This window comes from Macrotis lagotis, chromosome 6 (assembly GCF_037893015.1).
Source record: "Macrotis lagotis isolate mMagLag1 chromosome 6, bilby.v1.9.chrom.fasta, whole genome shotgun sequence".
Taxonomy (NCBI): Eukaryota; Metazoa; Chordata; class Mammalia; order Peramelemorphia; family Peramelidae; genus Macrotis; species Macrotis lagotis.
In genome coordinates, this window is record NC_133663.1 from 188,221,944 (window position 1) to 188,244,052 (window position 22,109).

The 22,109-nt window shown below is 36.7% G+C and overlaps 1 protein-coding gene across 4 annotated transcripts in view; it reads right to left on the reverse strand.

Annotated features, from left to right (window-relative positions):
- SH3RF3 (SH3 domain containing ring finger 3) overlaps nucleotides 1–22,109 on the reverse strand; it is a 572,589-nt gene that overhangs the window by 128,471 nt on the left and 422,009 nt on the right. For all 4 annotated transcript variants that reach the window (XM_074192142.1, XM_074192143.1, XM_074192144.1 and 1 more), the window contains one exon: nucleotides 13,427–13,524. In XM_074192142.1, the coding sequence (XP_074048243.1) occupies nucleotides 13,427–13,524 (98 nt within the window). The remainder of the gene's footprint in view (nucleotides 1–13,426; nucleotides 13,525–22,109) is intronic.

The following is a 22,109-nucleotide window of genomic DNA, read 5'->3' on the forward strand; positions in this document are numbered from 1 at the left end:
GAATAGTAGCTTTCTATGGTTAGCACTTTTTTCCCCCTTGCTCATTTTCATAGGTGAGCTCTATACCTAGGGCTCAAGGAGTATAGTACCAAGCTTTTTGTAAAGCCCAGTAGGATCTGAGATCTGATCCTTGGCTTATCATTTGCCTATGGCATTGCCAAGTAGCATTTTGTTCCCTGTGTTAGGATAGCACAACCCAGTCCCATCTGTTGCACCAGTGTTCCCCAGGCTCAAATTTTATTTTCTGACATGGTGTTGGGACCCTCACTGCTGTGTCTTGACCTGAGCTGTGGCTAAGAATTTCGCTGTGGCTAAGAGTTTCCCAGTGGCTTTCCCGCTCTTCTGTCTACGCTACTAGATGCCCCTTCAACCCAGAGACAGACCTTTCCTGAAGTTCCTCCAAGATATCTTGAGTTGGGAAGTTGTTTCATTCTTTTTTTTTTTTGGATCTATAGCTTTAGAGTCTGTGTAGAGACTTAATTTAAAATTGTTGGGTTTTGGAAAATCTCAGTTTTACTATTCTTGACTCTGGTTTATGCATTTTTACCTTCAGAACAAAGTGCCCTCTTGTTGTTCTTCATTGATTCACCTCTACAATATTCTTCTCATTTATTTCTGCCTCCTTTTTTTATCTATTGCTTCAGGATGGGACAAATCATGGGAATAGATGAGATCACCAAGACCAGAGCAATGAGAAAGAAGAGAAGAGGTTTGGAGACTATTCACTTTTTGAAAATATGAGGAATAATGCAGAATAAAGTGAGCAGAATCAGAAGATCACTGTACATAGCAACAACTACACTGTGATGATCAACCATGATGGACTTGTTCACTTCACTTAATCAGTACAATGATCAAAGCCAATTCTAAAGGACTTGGGATTCATATCCAGGGAAGGATATGTGGAGTTTAAATGCAGACCAAAACTTACTATCTTCAATTTTTAAAAGTTATCTTATGTATTATATTTTTTCTCTCTGTTGTTTTTTAATTTTGATTTGATTCTTCTCTCATAACATAAATAAGATGGATCTATGTTTAGCATGATTATGCATGTATGACCTATTTTTTTTAATTTTGTTTTTTAGTTTTGCAAGGCAATGGGGTTAAGTGGCTTGCCCAAGGCCACACAGCTAGGTAATTATTAAGTGTCTGAGGCCGGATTTGAACTCAGGTACTCCTGACTCCAGGGCCGATGCTCTATCCACTGTGCCACCTAGCCACCCCATGTATGACCTATTTTTGATTTCAGTCTATCACAGGGAAGGGGTAGGGAAGGGAGGGAAGAAGAAAAATGTAAAATTCTAAACCTTGTAAAAATGATTGTTGAAAACTATTGTTCCATGTAGTTGGGAAAAATATAAATAAAATATTTTAAAAAAGAAAGTAAGAGGGGGAAGAGAAACCAACAAAAGAGAATAGAGAGGATTTAGATATTTTGGAAGAAATCCACTTAGTCAACAATCATTTAGTAAATGCCTGTTTTGTGCTAGACATTTCCCTAAGGTGATGAGAACAGAAAGAAGGGCAAAATTGATCTTTCACCTTAAGGCAATCACATTATAATGGGAAAGACAATATGCAAACAACTATGCTCAAACAAGAGTTATCATTTTCAGACTGTAGTACAAGTTTTTCTCTACACTGCCCAGAAACCTCCTCACCCTGGAAACTTAATCTACCTCTGAACCTCATCAATTCAAAGTATTCTACTACTCTTTTGGACTCTCCCTCTGATTGACTGGGTCCCCCAGAACTTCCATTTTAAGGAAGCCCAGGTTGGCTATTTGAAGTCAAAGAGAGAACATAGCTTGGGTGAGGGCAAGAGGAAAGTGGTGGATAACATAATACAGGATATTTTCAGACCAGAGAGACTTAATCATATTCATAGAAGAGAGAAAAATGACAATAGAGGAATGACTGAAAGAACAAAGACCTGGAAGAATACGACCAAAGACCTATATGAAGTAATTGATTTTGGTAGGGGAAAAATGCTCAACTGAGCTTAGACAGTATGAATCTATGGTAGACCCAGTCACCAGGATTTCATCATTTTTTCCAACAGTATACTTCAGGTCTTAGGAGCAGGAAAATTCAGGCATAGGGATTATCATGGTGCAAACTATTTAAAGACAGAGGGACAAGGAATTTGAACATGGAGGGCATTGCATGGCTGAAATAACTAATTTTGAATTGAAAAATGAAAAACTAAAGCCAGCACAATGCTGAGAATTTGGCAGAATAGGAAATATTCTAATAGGGTTAGCTAAAGGATTACATTATATAAGCAGCAGAGATTGGTTTATTCTAATCTTCCAAGATATAAAAGACAAAGACCCTCAATATTGACAGTAACTGTACTGGCTTTATTGTTGTTGTTGTTGTTCAGTCATTTTGGTCTTTGTGATTCCATTTGTGGTTTCCTTGGCAAAGATACTCAAGTGGTTTGCCATATCCTTCTTCCACTCATTTTACAGATGAGGAGATTGAGGCAAATAGGGTTAAGTGATTTGACTAGGGTCAGACAGTATCTGAGGTCAGATTTGAACTCAGAAAGATGAATCTTCCTGTCTTTAGGCCTGCTACTCTAAATATTGTACCACATAGCTGCCCTCATTGGCTTCATATTAAAAAAAGTATTATTGTAAACAAGCTATCTCAAGGGTATAAGGAAGACAAGATGGAAGGGAGAAAATGAAGATACTGCCTCCTTACATTTGGGATACAGAATCTGCCAATGTATAATCTGCAGAGACTAAAATCAAGATAGCCAGATCATGAACTGAATAATGAAGCAATATGAAAACATAAAATTACTATATGTTCAAGAAAGAGTAAGAATCTCATAGTCAGCTCAACATGTCTTAATTGGAACTTGCTGTCTTTCCTATCAACTCTTCCATTTCAAACCTTCCTATAAATTAAATTATGAAGTCACCATCATCTTCAGTCACTAAGTCCTGCTATGTCTGTGGCATCCTTAACTCTTCAATCTCATTCATAACAAATACACAATCCACCAACAAATCTTGTCTTTCCTATCTTCACAAAATTTTTAAGTCCTCTTCACTCCTTTAGCCATAACCCTAGATTTGACCCTCTTCATCTATTATGTGGTATATACTGCAATAACCTTTTAACTATAATCCCTGATTCAACTCTCTCCACTCCAATTCTTCTTCCACCCATTTGCCAAGATCATTTTTCTAAAGTCTCCTGTTCAGAGGACTCCAGTGATTTCCTATTAATAACAGGATCAAATATAAATGCCTCTGTTTGACATCTAAAACTTTTCACAATTTTCTGATGTTCTTATATTTGACTCCTTCTTAACACATTTTGTGATCCAGATACAGATGACTTGCAGTTCTTTGAACCTAATACTGTCTCCTATCTCAATCCCTTTGCATTGATTGTTAATCATGCCTGGAATGCTCTGCTCCCTCACCTTGATCTCTTAACTTCCTCCAAGACTTAGTGTGAATCTCACTTTCTTCAAGAGATTCCCTGGCTGCTAATGGCTTCTCATTTCAATTAATGCTCATGGATGTAGGCATCTCTCATCTAATTACTTATGTTGTCTCCATGTAAACTCCTTGAAAGCAATGACTGATTTTTTAGCACCAATAAGAACTTTATAAATGTTTTTTGATTAACCTTAGTAGGACAAAGCTGATCTAGATTTGTGCTAAGACATATCAATGATATTATAACAAGAGAATTGACAGCAAAAACACCTGGGGCTGATGGATGAGTAATTTGGAGGGGGGGGCAGGTAAGACAAGGGTGATGCTAATAAATACTGTGGGGTTGGGAGGAAACAGGATAGGGATTACTGAGTATGAGGTACCATTAGTTATCCAGAAGGCAGATAAATACAAGTTATGCATGTGCAGATTCTTCCCATAGCTTTTTGTATAGGTATAATAAAGCATTTAGATAAGTTCAGACTTTGTCTATTACTCCTGCTCCCAAACAGTTGCCTAACACTTAGAGGATGTTTTTTCCTTTCCTTTTTTTTTTGTTTTGTTTATGCAAGACACTGGGGTTAAGTGACTTGCCCAAGGTCACAGAAAGTAAATATTAAGTGTCTGAGATCCATTTTGAACTCGGATCTTCCTGACTCCAGGGCTGGTGTTCCATCCACTGCACCACTAGGGCAACTAAGCGGCACAGTGGATTGAGCACTGATCTTGAAGTCAGGAAGATAGGAGTTTGAATTCAGCCTCAGATATTTATTAGCTGTGTGACCGTGGGCAATTCACTTAATCCTGATTGTCTCACATCCAGGGCCATATCTAGTCTTCCTGATTCATATCTGATTACTGGACCTAGATGACTGTAGAGGAGAAAGTGAGGCTGGTAACTTAGCACAGCACCCCATCACTCAAATTCAATTCATGGGTTTGTCCTGGCATCACCTCTCTGATGGTCTTCTTCAAGAATGATGGACAAACATTCTTATTAGTTACTATGATAGAAAAGAGCATTGGGATATAAGATGAAATTAGTAGAAAGTTCACAATAGCATAAAGACTTAAGTTCAGGAAGGTGAAAAGGTACAGATGGAAAGATAGGAAATTATGCTCAGAGAAGGGAAAATGAGAGTCAAGAATTCTGGGAAGGGAATGGTTGGGGTCACAGCAAGGTTGAACAACCTTAACTGACCCAATCATAAAAATCCAGTAAGACATTTCTGTGAGTGGCTGAGGCATGATAGGAATGGAAATAATGGAAGCTGAGGAAGTCAGTGAAAACTGACATGTAAATATAGATTAATTTCCAAAATTTGGAAAATGACAAATTATGAAGACTATGAACAGTGAAAAGGACACAGATATCACAGAACCCCATTAGACAGCTGGTTTATAGTTCTTTAGAAGGAGAAACAGTGATTATAGGAGCCAGTCCAGGTTCACTATGAAGAACTTGCACCAGACTAACTTAATTTTCATTTTTTTGATAAGGTCATTAAACAAGATGATCAAGGGAATTCCAAAATCATGGTGTCCTGGTAAACAGGATAAAGAAATGGGAACTGGCTTATGAACTAGGTGAATGTAGGGCTTACCGAACAATCATATCAAAAATGTTTTGATTGATGCATCTATATCAAGGTTCTTTAATCTCATTTATATCATAGACCACTCTGGCAATTTGGTAAAATTTGGACCTTTTCAGAATAATGTTTTCAAAGGAATAAAATAGGTTTATATAAGAAACTAATGATACTGAAAGTATTAAAATGCTTTAAAAAAACCCCAAATTCATGGATTCCAGGTGAAGAACCTCTGTTCTATGTCAAATTGGAAGTTTATAAATACATGATGCAGGGTTTTGGACTTGGAACTACTGGTTTTGATAATGTTATCAATCAGCTTGAATGAAGACAAAGAAATCATGCTAATTCTGTTGCTCACTAACTGTGCGACTTTGAGCAGGTCACTAACCTTTAGGGTCTTTACTTCCTATAATTGAGGGGATTGGACCACCTAATCTTAAAAATTCTTTTGAATAAGTGGTATTCTGTTAAGTGTTTCACAACTGGCTCTCTGAAAATACTTGTCCACTTTTAATATTAATCTATATTTACGAATGTTTTCTCCTTCACTGTGTTATGTTTAATAAAATCAAATCCTGATTTCAGCCTTTGTTGATTTTCAAGGCGTAAACACTCATACTTAATATGAACTTAAAAATAAAAACTTAATAATCTGTTCTTACAAAGTGACCTGAGCTGGCTCTAGTACATCCTTGCTTCTAACTCAGTTCACATATTTATGAATGTCTAGCTCTCATTTACCAGCTATATCACTATCACTGAACCTCTATGAATCTTAGTTTTTTCATCTATAAAGTAGGGAGGGATACTACTGCTATTACTCCAACTCCTATTGCTACTGCTGCTACTTATGTTTTCATGCTAAAATATTAAATAACAAAGTCATATTAAATCTCATATAAATATAATGATAAATGTATTGTAAAATATTAAATCATAGTCATAAATGATATTATTTTTCAATTTGAAAATAGTGTGGATATCCTTTATTTTTGCTTTAAAATTTCCCCAACTTTCCTTTATGTTGTATCCTCACAAAATCTAGAATAGTATTTATTGGTTCAATGAACATACTTTAAGTCCCATAGTGTTTTGTCACCATATTAGTTTGGGAAATGTTGCCTTAGATTTCTATAGAACACAGTTAATTGCTATAGAATTTCTATAGAACACATTGTTAATACTAAACTAGTGAAAGAATGCTGATTCTAATGTCAGAGGATTTAGATATAAATTCCATCTGTATAACTTGCTAATGTGGCCTTGAAGAAATTATTTTCTGGGCCTTGGTTTGAGCTTCAACATGAAGAAGACTAGACTAGATGACTTCTATCACCCTTCTACTTCTAAATCTAAGGTGCTATGACCCTAGATCATCCTGTATTACCAGAGATAATTCTAACCTACTTCAAATCCTGTGATCAGCCATCAGTTATCTGGATCCTACTTCTTTCAGGTCCTATTTGAAGCCTTGATCCTTACATGACTATTATATCCCCACAATGCTCCTACTACTGGCAGGAAGCTCCATCACCTCCAGGAATAGGAAGTAGCTGATGGGACTTCATAAAACTGAAGACAAGCTTAGCATCACACCTAGAGAAAGTTAAAACAAAGAAATGAAACCTTACTGAATGCAGCTCTGAAAGTGGTACCTTGTTTTCCCTAGGAGAGCAGTTATGTGGAGGCTTAGTTGGAGGGGAGCCCTTGCATTCTTTCATCTCCTTTGCTTTTAGCTCTCAGTTATGATGATTGCAGAAAGAAGAGCAAGGGGCAGTGATTGTTTAACATGGCCCTCATGTGCTTGGTATTTTCTTCTTTATTTTACATTTGCTCAATGACTATCCAGTGAGTAATTCATCCCCTAGTTTAAATATTTCAAGTTCAGTGTCTAGGTGTACGTTGCTGGGGGAACTAGAATGTCAATAAGTGTGACTTCACCTTGAAAAATCTCTCCCTCTCATGATTTCTTTTCTTTGAGTTCCTCAGAGGAGAAACAAAAAGCAGATGGTATTTGTTGGATCATTTCTTTTCCTTGCATGTCACTGTTCTACACATAGTATCTGCATATCATACATGTGACTAATGGTGTAGTAAGACACTGGCCTAGTGTGGATGAATATGTCATTCTGGGTCTGTTTTTCTTACAAAAATGACTCAGAAAAAAAGGCACCAGATGGACCACACTTGAAGAGTGATTTATATCACAAGGAATGGATCAGCCTTCCTCTCAACTGAATGCCCCCAAGCATTCTCTTTCTCCCTGGGGCCCACTCTATTCAATCCCTGGGCATTCTGGAGTCCCAAATAAGTGTCACTAACCCTCAGGGTTGCCCCAACCTTTCTGTTTGGTTTAAACTCTGTTAGGAGTGTTAGTTTTTTGGACAAACAATTTCCTGGCAAAATTGGACAGAATTCCACAGTGCTAAGAAATGAAAGTTCTTATAGTCAGTGGCTGGCTCTTTTGGGGAGCCAGCTCTTTGCAAGGACAACTTTGTGTCTGGTAGGGTAGAGGGGAATGTTAATTGTACTGGCAAAGGATGCTTGTGAAAGGAAGGGATGTTTGTAGATAGCAGACTTCCACACTTCTTTACCTTTGTTTTCACTGAAAACTTACATTTTTTTCTTTCTGCTATCATATTGCATATACCCTACAGATCTCGGGATTGCTGCTGTTGTCGTTTTTTAGTTGTGTCCTACTCTATGACTTCATGGATATCTTTCCATAGGGTTTTCTTGGCAAAGATACTGGAGGTCACAGAACTATGAAGTTTCTGAGGCTGCATTTGAATTCAGGTCCTCCTGACTCCAGGGCCAACACTCTATCAGTTGTTCCTAACTGCTTTGATCTCAAAATAGGAAGAACTAAATTCATAAACATATAAGGGATCAATCTCCTTGTCCTTTTTCCCACTCCCAAAGTCCCCAATAATTCCATAGACACAAATACATTAACTTCTCTATGAAATAGTAGCAACTAAAAACTTATCTTCTTGAATTATTTGAACTAAAATCCATAGGAAGAAGGCAAAAGCTGAGTATTCACATCCAAGAAGAGGATGGAACTACTAAAAACAGAGTAGGGGTGGGAGAGGGGAAATTGAATAACATTCTTCACTGGCCAGTAATGAAAAGAGAATTGTCAAGATTTTTATTTGTTTTTGGTCTGCATCTGTGAATTCAATTGTGTAGGGAACTCCTACTCAGAAAACTTCTCCACTAATGAAGGTCAGTTGGTACTTTCTCTGGACTTTTATAGAGCTATCTGGTGCACTCAAGTAATGAGGACTTGCCCTAGGTCACATAGTACGAATGTGTCAGAGGTGAGACTTGAACTCAGGTCTTCCTGACTCTAAAGTCAGCTCTCTGTCCTCAATACCACACTGCCTCTTGGACAATAGGTACCTTTAATACTTTTGTCTGTTCCAGCTTCTGGGATTCCTAGTCCAATCATTCTGAGACAAAATGCAATGAGTTTATTCCAATTCCTTCTGCCTATCCCCTAAGCATCCCTGGTACTTCCCTTAGGTCAGTATAACATTTCTTTTCAAATACTGGCATTTGGTTCAGGAAGCATGCTTCCCTATTTGCTTTAGTGTCCTCATGAGAATATGCCCTATACCTTCTGTACTTAGACTTGACTGTTTTTTTTAGCACAACAGTCACTCATCCATGCTACCAACTAGAGCAAAGTCTTCATTACTTGTTAATTGTCCACTTTGTATTTTTTAATCTTTTCTCTTTTATTTTTAATTATTTTAGTTTTTAATTTAATTTATTTTTAAAAATTTTAACAACTATTCCCACTTTTTATTTTTTAAAAATTACTTCAACTTTTTAATATTCATTAATTTTATATCATTTCTCTGTTATGAGGCAATCATACTCTTTTCTGTCTCTTTAAGTAATAGCATTTCTTATTCTCCAAAGAGGATCCTTCAAAGAATTCTGCCTCTCTCTTTAGGAGAGTCAGGGTCAGACTGGCTGAGAATGAATATGACCACATTGTAAGAAGTTGCTTATGAGGGTAATCTACATTTTTCCTAAGAGTGGAAGGAAATAGAAGGGATTTGCTGGAAACTGAATTACTTGAGATTCTAAGAATTCTCAAAGTATTTTTTTTATCATGATAGTATTATGAATTTAAGAGCTGGGGGGGGGTTCTTTCATACATACCCCTTATTTTTCAGCAGAGAAAACTGAAATCCAGAGCAAATCATTCCAAGTCACAGAGCAAGTAACAGAGCTGGTTTGAACCCATGGATTCTGACTCCAATTTTCCAGTGTGCCTTGCTTATTCACTTTCTTCTTCTTCCTTTTTGTTTTGGGCATGACCTCAACTTTAGTGCACTTGGCTCTGAATAGACTACCTTATAATTATTATTAATGTTCCCCAGGGTCCCAAAGTCCCAAGTGCCAAAGCCCACTGAGATGGGATTCTTTCTTCATTGGAGGAGATCAACTTTATGCATGTGCAAGGGGTGGAGTTGATTTCTACCAATGAAAAAATAATCTCATTCCAAAGATCTTAAAATTAATTTGTTCATCTTGGATTTTCTGAGCTAGACATTTGAAGGCCTAACAATTCAGAAACTAAGAATCTGGTAATATGACAGGTAGACTTCTTGAAGCACTTTCCTGAATAAAACCTAGGGACCTTCTATAGGATAATAAGATCCATATGGTCAATGATCCAGTGAACCACATAGATACATACTGATTGTGTGCTCCTGGATAAGTCACTTAACCTCTCAATGGTCCCAGGCAACTTTCTCAAACTGTCATTTGCAAAGCATGTGCTAGTCTGTTCTTGGGAGTAACTCCCTCCAATAATGAAATCATACACTTGGTCAATTAAATTTAATCAGAGTGGGTATCTGAATTTCAATAGTAACTCTACTACTTTGAGCAAATCACCTAAATTCTCATGTGTAAATATTACTTTTTCTACATAATTCATCCATTCATTATGGGGAATTATGCATATAATGTCTGTACAAGCAACTCATTAACTACCAAGAACTATACCCATGTAAGATGGGGGGGGGGGAGGGAGATTAGTACAACAATAAATATTGACTTTGATGTTAAAATAATAATAATGATAACTCATGGAATGTTTCTAAAGATTTCAAAATGAGTTCCTTGTAAAAAATTATCAATCTTTATTTTATAGATGTAGATATTAACATTTTCCCTGGTCACACAGCTCATGAGGACAGAGGCCAAGATGTAGAACCAGGATCCCTGATTCAAAAGTTCAGTATTTTTTTTCCATTTGAGGTGTAAAGTATATTCCAAAGGGCTGTTTTGGTGATCAGGCTATTGGGGATTGATATGTAGACACTATTCATCAGCTTGCTTTATTGTTTGTTCACTAAAAAGGCTATATTCCTAGTCTTTATTTTTTTTAGATACAGTTTTAGGGAGAACCATAAGATACCAAACTTTCTGTACATTTCACAGAGTAAGCCCAGAGCTTTTATATCTAAGAGCTATGGAGTGAATCCAAGTACTGCAGAAAATCTGCTAATTCTCATTTGATAAGTTGACATGGTCAGAGATATCATTTTATCCTGCAGGAATGAAGTAAAAATGTGTTTTAGGGAGGGGAGTCATCAATATTGTATTGACCACTCAACTACACCCACTCACCCCCCCCCCCCCCCCACTGTATTCTGGTTGATAAAAACAAGTTATGTGATACACACATTCAGCATTAGGAGAACAACTCAAAACATAGCATTGGACAGAAAGTAAGACTTCCTTTCCTACATTAGATATTTAACAGCTCAGGGGAGAAAATTCCCACTGGAGCACATGTTTTGTTTTGGGGGTCAGAATTTGATCCATGAGTTTCTTTTTATCATTATAGAAATTACAGTGAAATTCAACAGAAGGAAAGCATCAGTTACACCACCCCCCAAACACAGCTATAGGTCCAAAGTCCAATAATACAGGTAGAGAACAATGAACTTTTAACCATGTCTTGCAGTTTCTATCTTGGTTAGTGTCAGATTGGTGGGTTAGCTTAAACTGAAAGGGCTGGCTATTATCCAGGAGACTATAGGTGGGGGAGACTGTCTTTATTTTTGTTTTTTGTACCCCCAAGATCCAGGATTGTACCTGGCACAAAAGGGACAATAAAGGCTTTGGTTAGCAACCTTTTAATGTGTCTATGGGTTTCAGATGGTTTAAGAGACCTCCTTTTATCTGCAGTAATATGGGACAGGGAAGCAGGGTAGGAGGGAGTCTGTTCTGGTTTAGTTTAGTCCTGGGAAATTGAAATATTTTCCAGTGGCAGAAAATGTGGAGATAACCTAGGAGATTTTGGTTGAATTGGCATGCACAGAAAAGATCTCTTAAAATTTTGTCTCTAGATAGTTATTGTGATACCTAGGTCAGGGAGGAAGTCCTTCACATCCTTTTCCAACCCAGAAAAGAGTGTCAAATTTTAGGGAACCCCTAACTACAGCCTAGTCACTGTTGTTCTTGCCTACATGTGGGGAAAGGTTGTAAGAGATTAATTACTTGCTATGGGTGTTCATCAGCTTGAATGATATAGAGAACAGAACAAGCCCTCTGAAGATGAAACACATCTCCTATTACTCTATCTCAATCTTATGACTTGTGAGACTGTGAACCCATAGTTAAGATTAAGTGAATCAAACTGTACTGAACAATTGCCAATGGTTGACCTGGGAGATCAAAAATTAAATGTGACTGCTCTTTGATCAACCCCAAGCTTGAATCTCATTCTCAATTCTCAACCTAAAATTTGGAATTTTTCCTACAGACCTCTTATGTTATCATCATACTTAGAGAGCCTCAGAGAATAAATAATCTTTTTTAGTTGACTGGTTGTAGTAACAGATAACTGAAACAGATGATCCATCAATTTAAGTCAAATATTTCACCACATAAGTCTTAAGGGATGTGTACATGGCTATACATGTGAATGTAATTAGTTGAGTCACTTCTAGAAAACTTTTTGAAATTAATCAACTTTTTAAAATACAGAGATAACCTAGGATTTGTTTTTGTTTATGCAAGCTGCATTTCATAATGACAAGGGTCCTTCATATCTTTAATGAGAACCTCATTTAATGCTGCCTCCAGTCCTTGTTGCTAGCTGTAGCTAGCAAATATGTTGTCTTAAACAGTCATTAAAAAAACCCAGTTATTTCTAAAAGATAAGAGCAAAAAAATAATCTAAGGTGTGAGATCATTCCTTTTAAAGAATGTGCTTTTAAACTATGGGTACCTTTAGAAGAGCTGTAATTTAGAACAGATTTTCTAAGTGAGACAGACACCTCCGACACCTTCACTTCCTGGCAATGATTCATCTGGTTATAAATATCCTCGAATATCCTGGAAATCTCAGAAATGAAAGGGAGGAGTCATTTAAACCTAATGTCCTTGTTTTTACATATTATAGATGAATAAATGAAAGATGAGAAATTTAGTAATTTTCATATCTAGTTAGTGGCAGGGCAAAGACAGGAAGACAGAGGTTCTGAGTACAAATGCTGCCACTACCTGTGTGGTCACGATCAAGTCACAACTTCTCTGTTTTCTCATTTGTAAAATGAAGGAATTGAATAGATGGCCTCTGAGGTCCCCCTTCCACTAGATTTTCACGGGTTTTGAGCATCATGTTTAGAATGTTCTTTTTCTTTATCTCATCATAGTAACCTTGGCTTCTTTCAAGTCTCTCAGAATCCCACCTTCTATTAGAAGGTCCTCCTTTCCTGATCTCAGTTCTAGTGCCTTCCCTCTGTTGACCATTTCCATTTTATATTATAGATAGCTGTTTTCTTGTTGTCTATCTCAATATACTATTAGTTTCTTGAAATGATAGTCTATTTTTTGACCTTTGTATCCCCAATGAGTAATAATCCATCAATAGGCACTTAATAAATGTTTACTGATTTCTTTGTCTGTGATCCTGTGATCTAGATCTCCTCAATTCCCCAGTCTACAGTGCTTTTTCACTAACATATTCTGCTTCATACTTAAATACTGAGATTGATCTGTGATCAAATGACATAACACATGTAAAGTTCTGTGCAAACACAAAATTATAAAATAATAAACATAAAGGTATAAAATATAAAAGTTAGTTATTATTTTATTAATTTGTATGCGCACTCAAATAATTCTGAGCCCACCTGTGCCTTCCCATCCTGTGTGACTCTCGCCCTGGACTCTTGATATTCATGTTTTCTGTCCAGATAACCTTGCTACTTACAGAGAACCATATTTCAAGGTGTAATGATAAATAAGAATCACTAAAACACCTCACAAACAAGCATAGGGTTGGGAACGGGGTGGGGTGAGAATACACACAAAATGATGGCTTACATATTGAGGGGAAGCTGGACCTTTGGGGATGTTCCCTGTTCTCCAACTGCACTTGTTCGGGGCCCAGCCACTGTAGCCGATCCAGCTGAAGAAGAATCCTAGAATTAGATAAGGGAGGAAGAAGAAAAGGAAAAGTAAGAATTTTTGAGTCCAGAAGGTGAGTTCCCCCAAAGATCAGGCAGTAACTAGACAAGCCTATTCCTTACTGACCTAGCTTAGCTGTCCTGTGCAGCCTTGGACCCATAGCCCTGTGAATTCCAAGAATACACTTCTGGAACAGGGGACATCAGCAAATTAGTCATGTTACTCTAGCCCTATCAAAATCACTCAGCTGAGACTTGTATGCTAGTCCCCAAACAACTTTGCAGAGAGAATCTACCTGACTAGCATTGAAAACCATTTCCTTTTAAAGTCCTTTGCATGGCATCCAATTCGATTAACACAACTCTATTTTCAAACAATTCAACAATATCAAACAATCCAATCTCATTAACATAACTCTGTTTTCAAATAGAGTAGCAGATTGTTTGTTTGGAGTCCTGTTTTACTCATACAAGCTAAATTTCTAAATTTATTATTTTTGAAAAAGTAAAGCAAAGAAATCTCACCAAAATCAAACCAAAATGTTTCATGTTACCAGACTTTGAGCTCCCTTAAATATTACATTATAGGGGACTTAAGAATAACTTCTTTAAAGAAAATGATAGTCATGGTACTGTACAAGAGGAAGGTATTGAAAAATGACCAAATTTTATATAGTGTGTCTGTCTGTCTCTCATATACACATACAGAAATATCTTTTATACATACACACATGTATACATACAACATATGCACACATGCAACATTATATCTATATATGTGTGTATACACATATACACATACACAATTCATTAGAATAAAAGCTCCTCAAGGTCAAGGATTGTCTTTTGCCTTTTTTTGTATTCTTAGAACTCAGCACAGTGTCTAACACATAGTAAGTGCTTAATAAATATTTACTGAATGAATGAATATATGTATTTATCTGCATCTATTTGCATATTTGTGTATATTTATATCTATTCTAAAATATCAAAACACTTTAAGAGCTTGTATAAGGAGACCATTTAACCCACTACTGCAGCAGTGATGAATTTTTTTTAAATCAAATATATAAATCTACTGAGAGACAATGACTTAAATAGATTAGAGATCTGGTTTCAGAATTAAGAAAATTTTGGACTTTATCCTTCAAGCTCTGCCTCTGATAATTTTTGACCGAATGACTCAGTGAACATCTCTTGTCCTTTCAAGGTCCTAGGCACCTTTCTAAATTGCAGAGAAGTTGCTTATCTGAATTGTGGGAGATTTTCTCATCAGAAGCTGCTATATCAACAAATTGATACGTATGGTTGAAAAAGAGAGAAATAGAGATTTGTTATTGTTCAGTCCTTTTAATTGTATCCAACCCTTCATGAGCCCATTTGGGGTTTTCTTGGCATATATACTACAATTTCCTTCTCCAGCTTATTTTACAGATAAGGAAACTGAGACAAGCAGACTAGCTTGCCCAGGTTCATACAGCTAGTAAGTATTTCTCAGGAAAATGAGTCTTCTTGACATCAGGTCTGGCATGTTATCCATTATACCATCTAGTTGCATATATACACACATACACCCAACAATTTAAGAAGCAAAAAGCATATTCTCTATCTGAAGGTAGAGCATACTAGAAAATCCAAATTACATAATTAGCCAAGCCAAGGGTACAGCCTTATGGTGGCTGGGACACAAGGAATGAGAGAGACCATAGGTATATGTCCATTTTTCATTACCCAGGTAATTATTGCTCCCTTCTTCAAGCTCTTATGTTCCATCACTTTTTGCACTTACTTCTGTGGCTCCTTATCAACTGATACTACACATTTCAAAGTCTTATGCTTGTTCAAAGCTAAGTGATGAGATAAGAAGAAGTAGGAAGGATACTCTCTTGGTATCACTGTCCCATGCTCTTAGTTGTTAGAGTGCTGTAACCTACTATTGTTTTTTTTATCTCTATGTCAATGGGACCTACCATCCTTACTGCAATCAGCAGCTGAATGCTCCACAGGGGACAAGAAGAGATGGCTACAAAAGAGTTAGTTGTCTAATGCTCTGGCTCACAGGTGAAGTTCACAAAGGATAATCAAGATAGAGGCTAAAGGGAAATCAGAACTCTGCTCAAACCAATCACTACAAAAATGGGGGAAAAAAGAGGTCTGTTGAGACCAAGTGAGTTGCCAAAAGTCACAGTTAAATGAGCATCATAGTCAAGATTTCTAAGTCCTTCGACTCTGAAGCCAATACTCTTTCCACTAAGCTACCCTGCTTCTCTGATTAGTTAATAAATTAATGAACTAAAGTTTGTATTGTTAGTTGGTTAATAAATATTTTATGGAACTACTATGTTCCAGGCATCTTCTAAGTGCTATGGATACAAAGAAAAGGCAAATTCACAGTACAATGTGGGATACAACATGAGAACAAGACACACATACACACACATAATGAGATAAATTGGAGATTTCCAATGAAGGCTTTAAAGGATAATCAGGAAAGGTGGGATTTCAGATGGAACTTTAAGGAGGTAGAAGGTGGAGATGAGGAAAAAGAGAATTCTATGCTAGAGTTCAGTTTCAAGCATGAGGGACAACCAGTGGAAAATATTTGGAGTCAGGAGATGGAATGTCTAATTTGAAGACCAGCAAGGAGACCAGTGTCACTGGATCACATATTACAAGGTAGGGATAAAGAGTCAGAAAATCAGAAAGGTAGGAAGGATGGAGTAATGGAGAACTTCAAAGGTAATGAAGAATTTTAAAAGTCAAAGAGAGATTTTATATTTGACCCTGCAGACAATAGGGTTGACATTATCAATTTGATAGCTTAGTGGAAATCTATACTAAAATGGGGAAGAGATTTAGGGCAGGAATAACAACCAGTAGGGCTGTTGTAATAATTTATTCTAGGCCATGAGGTGTGAGGGCCAGCTGTATCCTACCTCCAAAGGAATAGAAAAATTTGGAGAGGAGGGGAGTTTTAGGAGAAAGATAATAAGGTTAGTTTTGGACATGATGAATTTAAGATGTCTATAAGAATTAAGTCTGAAATGTCCAATAAGCAATTGGAGTTGCAAGACAGGAGGTTAAGAGAAAAGCTAAGACCTGACAAATAAATTTGAATATTATCTGCATTGGGCTGATAATTGAAACTGGAAACTGGTGAGGCTACTAGATAAAACAATATAGAAGAGAAAAGGACTTGGGATAGAATGTTGGGAGATATCTATGATTAACAGGCATGACCCAGATGAAGATCCAGCAAAGATCTACTGAATAGGAGAGATCAGATAGATAGGAGGAGAATCAGAAGTACATTGAGTGTATCCAGGTCAACATCCATTGCTGTAACCGAGGAGAATCAGAAGTACATTGAGTGTATCCAGGTCAACATCCATTGCTGTAACCATTCTACATAACAAACCGTTAAGTCTGAGACAACTGGGTGATCAAAAGACTGCGATGGACAGTGGATTTGAACAAGTTCCAGAAAGAAACATTCTCTCAGAAGATTTCTATTCATCTATAGCAGTTTCTTTGACTCTTCCTGGGTGATTTCTCATCCATATTCTAGCTAGTGCTGACCCTGAATAGTTTAAGAGGTCTAGCAAGGTAGAGCTGCAGGCAACCTATTGATTCTATACCATGTAGTTAACATCCTTCAATGACTGGGGACAAATAAAGGTGGTTAAAATATCTGGTTCTGTAAGCCACAGAACATCTGTAATCTATAAGAATCAAGAAACTATACATTTTTAAAAGCACAGAGTGTCTGGCAGGATGAAAAAATACTAGCAATAGTAAAACTAGGTTTCATTCATGTCTCCAAAGTAACTCCAAGTCTCAAAGGACTTAACATTTCAAACACTGACACTTATGAAAAAAAACACCTTAGATTTTCAAAGACTGCTAAGATCCAATTTTCAAGTTGCAATAGTCCACTTTTAGGTCTTGCCCTTTTAGCACAAATAGACAGAAGCCTATTTCCACACTTCAGAAAAGATGTAGAGGACCATATGGGAGCCCAGCTGAAGGGGATGGTCCTGGAACCCTATCCCTTTTTCAAACACACAGACCCTAGGGTATTTTTCCTTTTGCAGTTCAGCTACATTAAAATGGTTGGCAGTGTTTGTGCTAAATGTACTTGTACTTGCTCTCAATTAGGGTCAAAGATTGGGAAGCATTCTCCTACAAAATCTGAGACACGGCATATTCAAATCAAATGCATAGAATGACAAACTTGGAGTCAACAAGATCTGGTTGTAGCTCTGTGTATACTGCTGGAAAAAAATCACTTAGTCTCTCTAAGCTACAAGTTTTTTTGGTTTTGTTTTTTTAGGATTTTGCAAGGCAAATGGGGTTAAGTGGCTTGCCCAAGGCCATACAACTAGGTAATTATTAAGTGTCTGAGGCTGGATTTGAACTCAGGTTCTCCTGATTCCAGGGCTGGTGCTCTATCCACTGACCTAGCTGCCCCTAAGCCACAAGTTTTTATATCCATCCATTCATCTATCCATCTATCCATCCATCTATCTAGCAATCCATCTGTCATCAATATAGATATTTATAAATATATATAAATATAGATAGATATCTATAGATATAGAGATAAATAAATAGATGTAAGTATAAATATATATAGATAGAGATGTGTGTATATGTGAATATTCATGTATATGTGAGAAGCAGATAAATATGTTTATCTGCTTCTCACATCCAAACCAAATCTCTGTCTGCTTCAGTTTACTTAACTGTAAAATGGGGATAATATCAGGGCTGCTATGTGAGGATAAAATGAAATGATATTTGTATTTACAATAGCTAAATTTGTAGTTATAATAGTCAAATATAAATATGGTGACTTTACGTATCATGGTTTCAATATATCTTGGGCTGGCATAAGAAAATAAATGGGAATTTTGGGGTAGTTTTGTGGAAGTTGCAGACATGTGAAGGCCAGCAGATGACACAAAAAAATGTTTACAAACTCAGATATACAAGGAAAACATGTATAGTACAGTAAAATATCAATCCAAATTTTAATATAAGGTATTATACACAGTTAACAAGAGAAAAAAGAAAAAATTCAGACTTCTCTGGCACAAAAGGAAGGTCACCAAATTTTATGCAGACTTTCCAGATTGAGGGCAGCCTTGCCTCAATTTATGTGATGTGGAAGGGATAACTATATTTCACTGGATCCTCACAGAGCAACCCTGAGTGAGATAGGTGCTATTATTATTATTATTATTATTATTATTATTATTATTCCATTTTAGAGTTGAGTAAATTGAGGTTAGAGTTGGATGTGAGAAGCAGAATTTTAGAAAACTGCAGGTCAATATGAATCCTTATTGCAATCCTTCTCGTCCTTCCAAACACCCAACAAACAAAATAGTGCATTATGACCGAGAGAGAAGGGTAGAGGTTGAAGAGCCCAGCTCAGACTGTGGAATTTGTAAGATAAGGGAGTTGAGTACCATGGTATTAAAGGCTCAAGGTGCCATCTTTTCATGCATCCTCCTACTCCCCAGGGTGAACTGAACATAAAACACTCCATATGGTGAGGTTTTATAGGGCTCAAGGAGGATTCTACCAAGTATACATTTCAGCCTGAGGGTATTCAGAGATTCAGAGGACAAGATCAGCCCAAATCCTACATTTTAAGGAAAGATATAGGGGACTGATCCTCACATACAGCAGTGAGACTAAGGAACTCTAGGAGGAATTGATCCCTCTGCCTGAAAACAGATCCTAAACAGTTCTAAATTTGATTCAATTTAATATGTGTTTATTAAGTGTTTATAGTGTTAGGCACTGTAGAGGTGCTAAGAGTAGGTACAAGTCAATTTAATAAGCACTTATTGTCCACTATGTGCTAGACAATGGGGGATGCACTGGAGATAGGAACAAAGTCAAAAAAGCAGAGCTTATTTGTCAAGAAAGTCACAGTCTTAAAAATGAAAATGAAAATTGTCCCAGGATGGAAGGAGTGGAGAAAAGTAAACAAAACCATACAAATACAAACCATGCAAAAATAAAAATCATTATTTTTTGAAAGTGAATTACTAGGAAGCATTAGTGATTAGGGGCCTCAAGGTAGGTTTCAGGTAGTTGAGTCTTGAAGGAAACTGGGGAATATCAAGTGCTAGAGATGAAGAAGGAAAGTGTTCCATCCATAAGAAACTGCCTGTATAAAAGACACATGAGTAGAATATCTTTTACACCCCAAAACAGCAAGTAAGCCAATTGATTGGAATGAAGAGAATTTAGAGAGAGCAATGGGAAGGTAGGGGAAAGGTTTAGGAAATTAGGTTAGTCATATTTTAAATAGACTGAAATGCCAAACAAAACAGTTTATATTTTAATTCATAAAATACCCACCAAACAATATTTGCTGTTTTAAAAGAAAATATTTCTTAGGACAACTAGATGGTGTGGTGGGTAGAATACTGGGTCTGCAGTCTGTAAGACTCATCATTCTGAGTTCAAATATGGCCTGAGGAATTAGTTGTGTGACCTCAGACAAGTCACTTAAGCCTCTTTGCCTCAGTTTCCTCATCCATAAAATGAACTAGAAAAGGAAATAAATCACTCCAGTATCTCTGCTAATAAAACCCAAATGGGGGTCACCAAGAGTTGGATACAACCAAAACAACTGAACAACAATAAAAATTTCTTAGAGTTGGGAGTAGGGGTTGAAAAGAAATGAAAAGAACATTCTTCTTAATATCTTCTGAAAGCTTATATTGATGAAAGGTGAAATAGAATTTCAGTATCCTGGAATACTTGTCCTGAGCATGGAAATGTTGTTTATATTCCCAATCATGGAGCTTAGCTCAGTGAAAGGGGATACCTGATCAATGTTGTTGATTGGTGTTCAGGTATAATCTCTGCTCTCAGACCTTAAAATCCATGATGGAGAAAGGCAAAATTCTGAGCAACTTAATGATTAAAAGAATAACATATTTAACATTTCATTTTGAATTTTTATAACATGTCCTACAAAGGATTAGACCTCATCTGGATTAGACCGTTACCTCTAGCAGTTGCCACTTGATAATATTTTATGTTATAAATAATACAGTAGATGGTCCCTTTGGGGTGGATGCTCCCAGTACTGCAAACCATGAGGTCTAGGGAGAGGCCATTTTGAAATCAATAGTAGGGTGTGTTCGCCCTTCAAACCCAAAAGTAAGTTGAAGCAGGCCCTTAATTAATGTATATATGAATGAATATTGAATTCTATCTGTTACCTTTGATGGAATTTGGTTGAATGAAGAGACCCAGAAGAGATAAAGCGTTGGACACCTCTGCAACTAGTGCTTATTTCATTTTCTTTTATTTTAAATCAAGAAAAGGCTATTTTAAATGCATTTTGCCCAAAGCACAGATCTGTCTTATCATTGCATAAATTCCACTGGTTCCTTAGGGTTCCTCTGGGGTCAAATACAAATTTCTCTGTTTGGCATTTAAGGCCCTTTTCAGCTTGGCTCTAAGTTACCTTTTCAGGTTCATGATATATTACTCCCATTTCACTCCTGCTACAATTCATCCAGATTGGCTTTTTTGGTGTTTCTCATGCATCATGTCTGGTTATCTCTCATTCTTAGAATATTCTTCTTTCTCACCTCTAACTCTCTGAATCCCTTGTTTCTTTCAAAATCCAACTCAAGCACCATCCCCTATAAGAATCCTCTTCTTATTCCCTCTTCCCTGTCTTCCTGGCAAGTAGATAATGTCTTCCTTAAAAAAAACCCCTTCTACTTATTCCCTATATATTTTGTATGAATATAGCTCAAATACCTCTGACACATAGTGAACTGTATGATGGGAGTTGGCTATAGGTTGGAATGAAACCTTTGTGATTGCAATCATGAGATTAAGTACTAGAACACCAGACTTTAGAAATGAGCACAAGAGCATTTTTTGGAATTGGGGAGCAAGATCCCAGATGGCATGAATTGGTCGGTGGGGAAAGAAAGTAAGAAGCTTCTACAGGCACTTTGCCTTGTGAGTGCAGAGGCTAGAGCCTGAGACTTACAGGCTTGGTTCCAAAAACTGGTATCCATTTATTAGGAAAATTCTGATGTGTGACTGGAATAGATTGAAGTTATGACAATTTGTCAGTCCATTCGATTGGAGAAAGGGCAGTGGAAATTGAACTCCCAACCTTCCTCTCCTCCTTCTCCCATGCCTGCAGCTGACAGGAATTTTTCTACACAAATTCTCTATTTCTTTAAGTTGTTTTTAATTATTGATAGCTTCATATAAAACAATGACTGGTCATGGCTGCTGTGTGATTTGTGTATGCTTTAAATTGCAAATATGGGGATCAAAATGGAAGGGGCTGTTGGCTAGGATTGGTACAGAAAGATTGAAGTCTGCTTTGTTTAAAATAGATAATAGATAAAATAGATAATATTTGATCCTGAGTTTTTGATAATTTTGATGAAAAAATTAAATTATATAACATTGTAATATAATTATAATAGCATATTATAATATATTGCCTATTACATTATTAAATAATAAAATAAAATTATTTTTATGTGCTAATCATCTCAAATGAAGAATTAAAATTGGGTCTGGTTTATTCTGCTCCT